Below are 13,252 nucleotides of genomic sequence, written 5' to 3'. Positions count from 1 at the left end.
CTAACCGAACATAGCAGCTGTAAAATAAATGCCTGAGCGGGGTCGGAGAAACAGAAAACATCAGATTTTCGGGCTTCGCCTATTCTGTTTTTCACCTGAAAACCGGATGTTTCCGGTTTCCTCGACCCCGCTGAGAGTGAAACAATCCCGCCACACACACACATACAGTTGAAGCCGTACAGTACTCGTTTTTCAACCACTCCACAAATGTATTGTTAACAAACTATAGTTTTGGCAACTCGGTTAGGACTACTTTGTGCATGACACAAATACATTTTCCAACAATTGTTTACAGACAGATTATTTCACTTATAATTCACTGTATCACAATTCCAGTGAGTCAGAAGTTTACATACAATAAGTTGACTGTGCCTTTAAACAGCTTGGAAAATTCCAGAAAATGATGTCATGGCTTTAGAAGCTTCTGATAGGCTAATTGACATCATTTGAGTCAATTGCCGCTGAAATGCCACTCAGCAAGGAAGAAGCCACTACTCCAAAACCGCCATAAAAAAAGCCAGACTATGGTTTGTGTTGTGGGGGTGCTTTGCTGCAGGAGGGACTGGCCCACTTCACAAAATAGATAGCATCATGAGGGAGGAAAGTTATGTGGATTTTGAAGCAACATCTCAAGACATCAGTCAGGAAGTTGAAGCTGGGTCGCAAATGGGTCTTCCAAATGGACAATGACCCCAAGCATACTTCCAAAGTTGTGGCAAAATGGCTTAAGGACAACAAAGTCAAGGTATTGGAGTGACCATCTCAAAGCCCTGACCTCAATCCCATAGAAAATGTGTGGGCAGAACTGAAAAAGCGTGTGCGAGCAAGGAGGCCTACAAACCTGACTCAGTTACACCAGCAATGTCAGGAGGAATTGGCCAAAATTCACCCAAATTATTGTGGGAAGCTTGTGGAAGGTTACCCGAAATGTTTTGACCCAAGTTAAACAATTTAAAGGAAATGTTACCAAATACTAATTGAGTGCATGTAAACTTCTGACCCACTGGGAATGTGATCAAATAAATAAAAGCTGAAATAAAATCACTGTTATTATTCTGACATTTCACATTCTTAAAATAAAGTGGTGATCCTAACTGACCTAAGACAGGGAATTTTTAGGATTAAATGTCAGGAATTGTGAAATACTGAGTTTAAATGTATTTGGCTAAGGTATATGTAAACTTCCGACTTCAACTGTACATATACAGTTTATTACCCAATGTTCAATATATTGTAACTCTTAAAGGCTGACAAGTTTTGAGAGGGCTGGCACCTTGTTAACCCTGCATTAGATCACACCGATGAAGGCCACAATGATGCACTTTAAGAAAGCTTAAGGTAGCAAAACTCCCACCAGTCACAGCAAGGCACGGCTTCTCTCCTATGTGTGTCCGCTGGTCTACCATCAACTTGCTTGAGCTAACAAAAGTGGGAAGGTTACCCACAAGTGTTGCGTTTTCTCTTGTGTTCAGCCAGGCTTCTTGACTGGGTGAATCTCTTCCCACATTGATCACAACAATAAGGCTTTTCTCCAGTGTGCGTTCGCTGATGTGATTTCAGCTGCTGAGATTGAGCAAATCCCTTCCCGCAGTCAGAGCAGTGGTACGGCTTCTCTCCTGTGTGTGTTCTCTTGTGCTTAACCAGGGTTCCTGACTGAGTGAATCTCTTCCCACAATGATCACAACCATAAGGCTTCTCTCCGGTGTGTATTCGTTGGTGAACTATTAAATCTTTAGAAGAAGTACAGCTTATCCCACAGTCTAAGCAGTGGTAAGGCTTTTCTCCAGTGTGTATTCGCTTATGTTTTACCAGGGTTCCTGACTGAGTGAATCTCTTCCCACAGTCAGAACAGTGATATGGCTTCTCTCCCGTGTGTGTTCTCTGGTGTATGGTCAGGGTTTTTGAGAAAGTAAAGCACATTCCACAGTCAGAGCAGTAGTAATTCTTCTCTCCTGTGTGTGTTCGCTGGTGCCTGTTAAGGTTGCTTGCCTGAGTAAAACTCATCCCACAGTCAGAGCAGTGGTAAGGCTTCTCTCCGGTGTGTGTTCTTTGGTGCAATTTTAAATGCGCCAACCTAACAAAACACTTCCCACATTCAGAGCAATGGAAAGGCCTCTCTCCAGTGTGGGTTTGCTTGTGTTTAGCCAGGGATCCTGAATGAACAAATCTCTTCCCACATTCATCACAGCCATAAGGCTTCTCTCCTGTATGTATTCTCTGATGTGCTGCCAAGTGGCTTGAGTTAGTAAAGCTCATCCCGCAGTCTGAGCAGTGGTAAGGCTTCTCCCCTGTGTGTATTCTCTTGTGTATGACCTGATGTGCTGACTGAGTGAATGTCTTTCCACATTGATCACAAATAAAAGGTTTCTCTGCTCTGTGTATTCTCTGGTGTACCATCAATCCATCTAATCTAGCAAAACTCTTCCCACAGTCAGAGCAGCTGTAAGGTTTATCTCCTGTGTGTTTTCGCTGGTGATTTTTTAATTCCCCAGAAGTAGTCAAATTCATTCCACAATCTGAGCAGTGGTGAAGCTTCTGCCCTGAGTGTCTCCGCTGATGTGATTTCAGGTTGCTTGGCTGATTAAAACTCTTTCCACAGATGGAGCAGTGGTAAGGTTTCTCTCCAGTGTGTATTCGCTGATGGTTTATCAGGGAGTTGAATGTAGTAAAACTCTTCCCACATTGATCACATCTGTAAGACTTCTTTCCTGTGTGAGCCAGTTGGTGTCTTTTCAAATTACCTGACAGCGCAAACTTCATCCCACAGTCAGAGCAGTGGTAAGGTTTTGCACCTGTGTGTACTCTCTGGTGCAATTGTAATGACTGTGAAGTTGAAAAGCTCTTTCCACACTGAGAGCAGTGGTAAAGCTTTTCTCCTGTGTGTATACTCTTATGCCTTTTCAGGTCCACTAAACAAAGAAAACTATTTCCGCAGTGGGAGCATTGATGTGGTCTAGCTGATTTGGGCTTCTCTGCTTCTGGTTCCTCTGTTGGACTCTTCCCACTCTCAGAGCGAGAGTCTGGTCTCTCTCCTGCCAAAGACAAACAGACTATTCAGTTAAACAGCGAGACCTGAATGAAACCTCCACATGATAGATCCGTCTTCCAATTAGGTTCAAGCCAAATCAGATCCCTCAATAACCTGTCGTTTCAGAACATTTAGGTTCATTTTTTAAATGTTTTACTTGGTGGCCATCAACACCATTGAGATTTCAAAAACAAATGTAGAGCTTCAAATCTAATCGTTCTCTAATGAAATGTCATGTATTTAGGCTGAGCAGAAATGGATATTGATAACTACAATATTTAAATCAATGGCATAAGACGCATTTGATCCATTGTTAATATTTTGTTGGTAGCCCTCTTTGGTGGTATAGGCTAAACATCGTATTTTTATGTTTTTATTTAAACTTTATTTAACTAGGCAAGTCAGTTAAGAACAAATTCTTATTTACAATGACGGCCTACCAAAAGGCCTCCTGCAGGGATGGGGGATGGGATTAAAAACAAAACTAAATTAAATAAAAATATAGGACAAAACACGCATCATGACAAGAGAGACAACACTACATAAAGAGAGACCTAAGACGACAACATAGCATGGCAGCAACACATGACAACACAGCATGGTAGCAACACAACATGACGACAACAACATGGTAGCGTCGTGTCTTTCGTATCATTATATGTGAAGACTTACTTTATCAAATCAATTCTATGTGATTTTCATTACCTGATTAAACTAATCATGTACATTTTATTAACGAGGAAGTCGGGGCACAATGGAAAATGTTAAGATTACAAAGCTATAATTTTCCAAATATAACTCTTCAGATATTATAATATCTGATCAATTAGTCTTCTATTAATTAATTATTATTATTACCTTCGTCAGTCTCATCTAATCATAAATTGTTGGTTATCTGCACGAACTGCTATGAATCATCCATACACCAATTGGCTCAATTAATTATTTACCAACTAACTAAATAATCACAGAAATACATAAACAAATAACAAAGATATTGGTTACTAACAATGATAGGAAAGAGACCCTAGTGGGCTAAACCGATATGATTGCTTGGTGGACAAGAAGAAAGGGGTGGGAATGACAAAGAGCGGGAAAGACAAATGGATTCTTTACACACAGTCTATAATTATATACATTGAAATGCTAATCCTCATTCAAGAATAATTGCAAGTATATATTTACAGTTGAAGTCGGAAGTTTACATACACCTTAGCCAAATACATTTAAAAACTCATTATTTCACAAATCCTGACATTTAATCCTAGTAGAAATTATCTGTCCTTAGGTCCGTTAGGATCACCACTTGATTTTTAGAATGTGAAATGTCAGAATAATAATAGAGAGAATGATTTATTTCAGCTTTTATTTCTTTCATCACATTTCCACTGGGTCAGAAGTTTGCATACACTCAATTATTATTTGGTAGCATTGCCTTTAAATGGTTTAACTTGGGTCAAACGTTTCAGGTAGCCTTCCACAAGCTTCCCACAATAATGTGGGTGAATTTCGGCCCGTTCCTCCTGACTGAGCTGGTGTAACAGAGTCAGGTTTGTAGGCCTCCTTGCTCGCACACGCCTTTTCAGTTCTGCCCACACATTTTCTATAGGATTGAAGTTAGGGCTTTGTGATGGCCACTCTAATACCTTGACTTTGTTGTCCTTAAGCCATTTTGCCACAACTTTGGAAGTATGCTTAGGGTCATTGTCCATTTGGAAGACCCATTTGCAACCAAGCTTTAACTTCCTGACTGATGTCTTGAGATGCTGCTTCAATATATCCACGTAATTTTCCTCCCACGTGATGCCATCTATTTTGTGAAGTGCACCAGTCCCTCCTGCAGTAAAGCACCCCCACAACATGATGCTGCCACCTCCGTGCTTCACGGTTGGGATGGTGTTCTTCGGCTTGCAAGCCTCCCCCTTTTTCCTCCAAACATAACAATGGTCATTATGGCCAAACAGTTCTATTTTTGTTTCATCAGACCAGAGAACATTTCTCCAAAAAGTACAATGTTTGTCCCCATGTGCAGTTGCAAACCGTAGTCTGGCTTTATTATGGCGGGTTTTGGAGCAGTGCTGAACGGCCTTTCAGGTTATGTCGATATAGGACTTGTTTTTACAGTGGATATAGATACTTGTGAAGATGCTGGAGGAAACAGGTACACAAGGTCCTTTGCTGTTGTTCTGGGATTGATTTGCACTTTCGCACCAAAGTACGTTCATCTCTAGGAGACAGAACGCGTCTCCTTCCTGAGCGGTATGACAGTTGCGTTGTCCCATGGTGTTTATACTTGCATACTATTGTTTGTACATATAAACGTGGTACATTAAGGCATTTGGACATTTCTCACTAGGATGAACCAGACTTGTGGAGGTCTACAAATATTATCTGAGGTCTTGGTTGATTTCTTTTGATTTTCCCATGATGTCAGGCAAAGAGGCACTGAGTTTGAAGGTAGGCCTTGAAATACATCCCCAGGTACACCTCCAATTAACTCAAACGATGTCAATTAGCCTATCAGAAGCATCTAAAGCCATGACATCATTTTCTGGAATTTTCCAAGCTGTTTAAAGGCACAGTCAACTTATTGTATGTAAACTTCTGACCCACTGGAATTGTGATACAGTGAATTATAAGTGAAATAATCTGTCTGTAAACAAACGTTGGAAAAATTACTTGTGTCATGCACGATGTAGATGTCCTGACCGACTTGCCAAAACTATAGTTTGTTAATTAACAAGAAATTTGTGGAGTGGTTGAAAAACGAGTTTTAATGACTCCAAGCTAAGTGTAGGTAAACTTCCGACTTCAACTGTACGCCATTGTTGTCTTCTCTGTTGGAATCCGGTCAGTCTGCTGGAGAGTTCAGAGTCTCTCTCTCTGGTTGCGTTTCCCCAAAGATCAAATTATTTTGTGGTTAGAATGAATACTTCAGAGTACCATTCAGAAATGTCCTCATAGAATAGATGTTTCGGCAGTTGTCTGTATTCTCATCCTCGGTTTACATAATTTATAGTTGCAGACTAGTAATTTGTTTCTAAGATTTGCTCTTATTCTGTAGGGATCGATAGTCTCAGAGTTGAACCATTTCCAGCCATGTAGCCAATGCTCCACGTGGATTCGTCTTGTCCTTTGGTAGAGTTGTAGTGTCAACCACTTCACACACCAGCGTCACCCGGCATGTTTTGATCTCAGAAATTCAACCATTTGCAACCCCAGCTCAAGCTGGTGTTTGCTTCGTCTTAAGTGAATTACATCAGGAGTGGGTTTTATATGTAACGGTAGAAAAGGGCAGTCCATGACGCCAAATGTGATGTCTGGGCTCACGGGGGTGTGGCCACTGACAAGTTCATCTTTATATGAAACTCCATACTCTCATTTAGACAGTTAATATCACATTACATCTTTTCACAAATAGTTTCATGCTTAATCACATACTTTTCACAATATTTAGATGTAAACCTGACAGCTGGGAAATGTACACTTCCAGAGATACTGTTATGTGTGTTTCCAGTACTTCATGAGATCACCAAATGAAACACACTCGTCACAACTGTCCCTTAAGTGTCCACAGACTATTCACACATTCTCATAAACAGATTTTTCTGCATGACGGGGGGACGTTCTACACCCATAAAGGGCCACGTCATGACAGTAGCAACTAGAGGTCGACCGATTATGATTTTTCAACGCTGATACCGATTATTGGAGGACCAAAAAAACGATACCGGTTAATCGGACGATTTTTTAATTTTATTTATTCGTAATAATGACAATTACAACAATACTGAATGAACACTTATTTTAACTTAATATAATATATCAATAAAATCAATTTAGCCTCAAATCAATAATGAAACATGTTCAATTTGGTTTAAATAATGCAAAAACAAAGTGTTGGAGAAGAAAGTAAAAGTACAATATGTGCTATGTAAGAAAGCTAATGTTTAAGTTCCTTGCTCAGAATATGAGAACATATGAAAGCTGGTGGTTCCTTTTAACATGAGTCTTTAATATTCCCAGGTAAGAAGTTTTAGGTTGTAGTTATTATAGGAATTATAGGATTATTTCCCTCTATACCATTTGTATTTCATTAACCTTTGACTATTGGATGTTCTTATAGGCACTTTAGTATTGCCAGTGTAACAGTATAGAGTCCATCCCTCGTCCATCCCTCTCCTCGCTCCTCCCTGGGCTTGAACTCGGAACACAACGACAACAGCCACCCTCGAAGCAGCGTTACCCATGCAGAGCAAGGGGAACAACCACTCCAAGGCTCAGAGCGAGTGACGTTTGAAACGCTATTAGCGCACGCTAAACTAGCTAGCCATTTCACTTCGGTTACACCAGCCTCATCTTGGGAGTTGATAGGCTTGAAGTCATAAACAGCGCAATGCTTGACGCACAATGAAGAGCTGCTGGCAAAAAGCCCAAAAGTGCTGTTTGAATGAATGTTTACGCGCCTGTTTCTGCCTACCACCGCTCAGTCAGATACTTAGATACTTGTATGCTCAGTCAGATTATATGCAAAGCAGGACATGCTAGATAATATCTAGTAACATCATCAACCATGTGTAGTTAACTAGTGATTATGATTGACTGATTGATTGTTTTTTATAGAGATAAGTTTAACTAGCTAGCAACTTACCTTGGCTTACTGCATTCGCGTATTAGGCAGTCTCCTTGTGGAGTGCAACTAGAGAGAGGCAGGTCGTTATTGCATTGGACTAGTTAACTGTAAGGTTGCAAGATTGGATCCCCCGAGCTGACAAGGTGAAAATCTGTCGTTCTGCCCCTGAACGAGGCAGTTAACCCACTGTTCCTAGGCCGTCATTGAAAATAAGAATGTGTTCTTAACTGACTTGCCTATTTAAATAAAGATTAAATAAAGGTGTAAAAAAAAAGAAAAAGAAAGAGGCAAAATCGGTGTCCAAAAATACCGATTTCCGATTGTTATGAAAACGTGAAATCTGCCCTAATTAATCGGCCATTCCTATTCATCGGTCGACCTCTAGTAGCAACACAACACGGCAGCAGCACAACATGGGGTACAAACATTGTTGGGCACAGACAACAGCACAAAGGGCAAGAAGGTAGAGACAACAATACATCAGGCAAAGCTGCCACAACTGTCAGTAAGTGTGTCCATGATTATGTCCTTGAATGAAGAGATTGAGATAAAACTGTCAAGTTTGACGGTTTGTTGCAGCTCGTTCCAGTCGTAGGCTGCAGCGAACTAAAAAGACAAGCGACAAAGGGATGCGTGTGCTTTGGGGACTTTTAACAGAATGTGACTGGCTGAACGGATGTTGTATATGGAGGATAAGGGCTGAAGTAGATATATGCTGAGGTGATTACGAGAGGAAACCAAGCCTGCAGGTTTTCTAGCCTGCAGCTTTGATATGTGCTGAGAGAAGGACAGTGTACCATCAGCCATACTCCCAAGTACTTGTATGAGGTGACTACCTCAAGCTCTAAACCTTCAGTGGTAGTAATCACACCTTTGGGGAGAGGGGAATTCTTCTTACCAAACCCCATTACCTTTGTTTTGGAGGTATTCAGAACAAGGGCAGAGAAAGCTTGTTGGACACTAAGAAAGCTTTGTTGTAGAGCATTTAACACAAAATCCAGGGAGGGGCCAGTTGAGTATAAGACTATCATCTGTATATAAATGGATGAGAGCGGTTCCTACTGCCTGAGCTATGTTGTTGATGTAAATTAAGAAGAGCATGGGGTCTAGGATCGAGCCTTGGGGTACACCCTTGTGACAGGCAGTGGCTGAGTCAGCAGATGTTCTGGCTTTATACACTCTTTGAGAGAGGTCATTAGCATACCAGAGACACCAATACTCCTTAGTCAGCACACAAGAATGGAATGGTCTACCGTATCAAAAGCTTTGGCCAAGTCAATAAAAATAGCAGCACAACATTGCTTAGAATCAAGGGCAATGGTGACATCATTGAGGACCGTTAAGATTGCAGTGACACATCCATAACCTGAGCGGAAACCAGATTGCATACCAGAGAGAATTCTACAGACATCAAGAAAGCCAGTCAGTTGATTATTGACAAGTTTTTCCAAAACGTTTGATAAACAGGGCAAAATAGAAATAGGCCTATAACAGTTAGGATCAGCTTGGTCTCCCGCTTTAAATAAAGGACTAACCATGGCTGCTTTCCAAGCAATGGGAACCTCTCCAGAGAGGGGAGACAGGTTAAAAAGGTCAGAGATAGGCTTGGTGATTATAGTGGCAGCAACCTTAAAGAAGAAAGTTTAATCTGACCCGGATGTTTTTTTAGGGTCAAGTTTAAGGAGCTCCTTTTGCACCTCGGACTCAGTAACTGTCTCCAGGGAGAAACGTTGAAGCGGGGCAGGGGGAAAAAGGGAGGAGCATCGGGGCTTGTCGCACTAGAAGGGGTGGGAGATTAAGAGATGGGCAAGGAGGCATGGCTGAGTCAAATAGGAATCCTAACTTAATGAAGTGGTGATTAAAGAGCTCAGCCATGTGCTTCTTGTCAGTAACAACCACATCAACTTTCAGGGACATGGGCAGCTGTGAGGAGGGTTTATTCTCCAGGTCTAACTGTTTTCCAGAATTTCTTGGGGTTAAACCCAGAAAGAGAACTGCTCCTTAAAGTAACTAACTTTGGCCTTCCAGATAGCCTGAGTGCACGTATTTCTCATTTGTCTGAACGAGAGCCAGTCAGCCTGAGTTTCCGTTTGCCGAGCCTTTTGCCAAATGCAATTCTTGAGGTGGAGTGACTCGGCAAGATTACGGTCGAACAAGGGTCTGATCCTGTTTTTAATTCTCATTTTCTTTATGAGGATGTGTTTGTTAACAAGATCACTGAAGCTATCAAAAAAGAAGGTCCAAGCTTCTTCGACAGAGGGGATCAGGCTGATTATATACTAACTTAAAGAGGCCAGGTTATGAAGGAAGGCTTGCTCACTAAAGTTTTTTAGCAAGCGTGTATGACAAATCAGGACAGGATGTTTCACTAAGCAGCCATTACGAACACAGGCTGTAAAACAGTGATCACTAAGGTCATTACAGAAACACCAGACGGGTACCTATCATGATTATTTGTGAGGATAACATCGAGGAGAGTAGCCTTTTCTGGGTGTTTGGAGTCATACCTTGTAGGATTGGTAATAATCTGAGAAAGATTTAGGGAGTCCCATTGCTTTACGACTTTGTCAGGTGGTTTAAGCATGTCCCAGTTTAGGTCACCTAGCAGGACAAATTCAGACTTGGTTTAAGGGGCCAGGAGAGAGATTAGAGCAGGTAGGGTACAGGCAAGGTGCTGATGGAGGACAATAACACCCGCAACAGTCAACAATGAGCTATTTGAAAGTTTAATGCTTAAAACCTGCAAATCAAATTGTTTGGGGACAGACTTGGTGGAGACAAGCGAGCACTCTAAGTGATCCTGGGTAAAGATTGCCATTTCCTACCTTTGGAAGATCTGTCTTGCAGAAAAAGGTTATAGCCAGAAAGGTTAACATCAGTATTCAAAACACTCTTTCTTAACCACCACATCTGGTTTGGAGCTGAGAACCCACACTTCCAATTGATACATTTTAGGTAATAAGCTTCTAGTGTTAATGTGCAGAAAACCCATGCTTTCACGAGAGCAGAAAACAATGAAACAGATATCAGAGCACAAGTCAGAATTGGGATAGCAACAGTAGATGGGCCAGGGTGTACATGCACAGTAACACAATCAAGGCATGGCAGAGGACAGGGAGAGCTCTGCAGTGTTGATTCATGGCATTTGAATGTGCATTAAAATAATATTATACAGCAACTTCATCAGATAACATGAATCCAAAGCCAGCGAGTGGTGGTTAGAATAGGATGGGAGGATAAAAGTATGTGTAATCAATTGAGAGTCCCGAGTGTGGGAACAAACATAGTCTGTCCCACGGTAGGGAAAACAAGAAAGTTCATTGTCAACAAAGTACGTGGAGTCATGAGGCAAATAGCAAAATGCACATGTGTGGATTTAACAATTCCTACAGTACAGAACAACATATTCAAGTGTATAACTTCAGTGGGATGCCACTTTAAAAATCACACATCAGTTTAAGACTCTCCCCGTTTTAAGACTGTACTCACTGGTGTTAAGATTTCCAGTCTCCTCTTTGTCACCCGCCTCCTCTTCTTTCAATGAGACAGTCATCTCACCCTCCTCCTCTTTCACGCCAACCACTGCATCCTCCTCATTCTCTTCCTCTTCTTTCACTCTGAAAGCGTCTTCCTCTTCTTTCATTGTAAATTCTTCAAAAAATGTTTTTACTGTGACAGCCTCCTCTTCCTTCTCCTTTTTCACGAGAGCGTCTGTCTCTGTCCAGTAGACATCCTCTTCTTTAGCAGGGGGGAAGTAGCTCAGTGAGCTCATGTTCGGGGATGTTAGCTAACTATCTAGCTATCATTAGCAACTAGGCTAGTGCTAATCTAGTTTGAAGACAACCTATAGGTGTCTGCCAGCTTGCTGATTAATATGAACATATGAAATCACGAGGTAATTACTAGATATGATAAAAGTGTATTTAAAACACATCGCGACTAGTATACCAAAATGGTCTAAAAAGCTTAAATGTTTCGGCAATGTCGGATAGATATGGGATCTGTTGTTGTATTCGAAACAGCCAAAAGAACAGTGCAGTCCACTACAAGACACACATCGCCATCTGCTGACTGGAGTGAATAACGCAGTTGAGGAAAATCGTTTTATTTTCAGACAGAAAAGTATATTGCTTTCAAATACTTATTTTTCTAAGATTAATATGACAATATGAAGAATACTCCGTACATATAGGCAAATATGCAAGTGTTGATTATTGCAAATTCGATGGTACACTGAACAAGGCAGTTAACCCACTGTTCCTAGGCTGTCATTGAAAATAAGAATTGGTTTTTAATTAACTGACTTGCCTAGTTAAATAAAACAAATACAGCCCAAAAATCAAGTCCAAATGTGACACAAACAATTAGCAACTAAACTTCCATAGGAATAGCTGACTTACAGCACTTTTTTTTAGTTTATTTGAACCTATACCAATGTATTCTGGATCTACTGTATGTCTACCATAATGTATGCTTGAAATATCTGGTAATTTGTGATGGAATTATATAATTATTTTGTCATTTGATGGAAAGAGGTCTTATCTTTGTATCTGTGCCATTATTGCGTCTGTGACAGCATGGGCAGCGCCATTGAGTCTCCATTTTAAAGGCCCAGTGCAGACAAAAATTGGATTTTCCAATGTTTTATATACATTTCAACACTATGAGGTTGGAATAATACTGTGACATTGTAAAAATAAGGATAATGCCCGTTTAGTGTGAGAGCTGTTTGAAAAGACAACCTAAAATGTATGTCCGTTTTGGTGGGATGTGGTTTTGGCATGCCTGGTGGTAAATTAGTTAATAGACCAATATGAAAGAGTTCCAAACCTCTGCCAATAACAGCTGGTTTTCAGTTTCCCCCTCCCCACTCAGACCACTCCCAGAGAGTCCTAGAAAAAAATATTTGCTTGAGAAATTGCTCTTTGCTAAGAAGTTGTTTCTTTTGGACCGTTTTATTTGAAAACACTCACAGTACGGTACTTAATTGTTGCCTAGAAATGATTGGATATTGAAATAAAAACGGCTGCATTGGCCCATTTTCTTCTTATTTTGTGTTTGAAAAAAGTGTAAAGCTAATATTAGTGATTTAAGGTCACCTGCAGTGCTGGAGTCCTGAACCAAGTCTTGTGTGGCATTCATTTATTGTGTCCACAAGATGGCGTTGATATAGTTTACATCCATTTACAAACCATAGCACACCATTTGAAGATTAAGACGATGCTCGGATCAATGGCCGATCGCTCCCAACCAGTTGACTACTTCAAAATGAAGGGGTTCGATTAATGCCCCAGACCGTTGATTGCATTGGTTTCGGAACCGGGCTGTCTCCCAGGCGTGAGCCAGGTTCCCCATTTTGGCCGACGGAGAAGTCGGCCCAAAACAAAAGTGACGAAGGTTAAGCGTGTGGAGTAATGCAACAGTAATTGTTTTATCTGCCTTCCCAATGAAAACTAGTTTTAAAATGATAACATATATTTTATGGAAAAGATATGTTGTATGTTTCTGAACGATGCACCATGCTGCCTTGTTGACAATTTGAGAAGGGTGCTCCTCCCTCACTGCTTTTGTCTGTTCAGTTCACGGGCCAT

General features: G+C 40.9%; 1 protein-coding gene across 1 annotated transcript; it reads right to left on the bottom strand.

The window, feature by feature from the left end:
• Window positions 1-1,098: 1,098 nt before the first annotated feature.
• On the bottom strand, window positions 1,099-11,747 carry LOC112266237 (gastrula zinc finger protein XlCGF26.1). The gene is made up of 2 exons (XM_024443668.2): window positions 11,151-11,747; window positions 1,099-3,032 (listed from the first exon to the last, which is right to left on the bottom strand). The coding sequence occupies exons 1-2, from the start codon at window positions 11,431-11,433 to the stop codon at window positions 1,438-1,440; spliced, it is 1,878 nt and encodes a 625-aa protein (XP_024299436.2). The 5' UTR covers window positions 11,434-11,747; the 3' UTR covers window positions 1,099-1,437.
• Window positions 11,748-13,252: the final 1,505 nt, after the last annotated feature.

The sequence above is a fragment of the Oncorhynchus tshawytscha genome, linkage group LG02 (assembly GCF_018296145.1).
Source record: "Oncorhynchus tshawytscha isolate Ot180627B linkage group LG02, Otsh_v2.0, whole genome shotgun sequence".
NCBI lineage: Eukaryota > Metazoa > Chordata > Actinopteri > Salmoniformes > Salmonidae > Oncorhynchus > Oncorhynchus tshawytscha.
The sequence above is the reverse complement of the archived record's forward strand: the minus strand, read 5'-3'. Positions and strand labels throughout refer to the sequence as shown.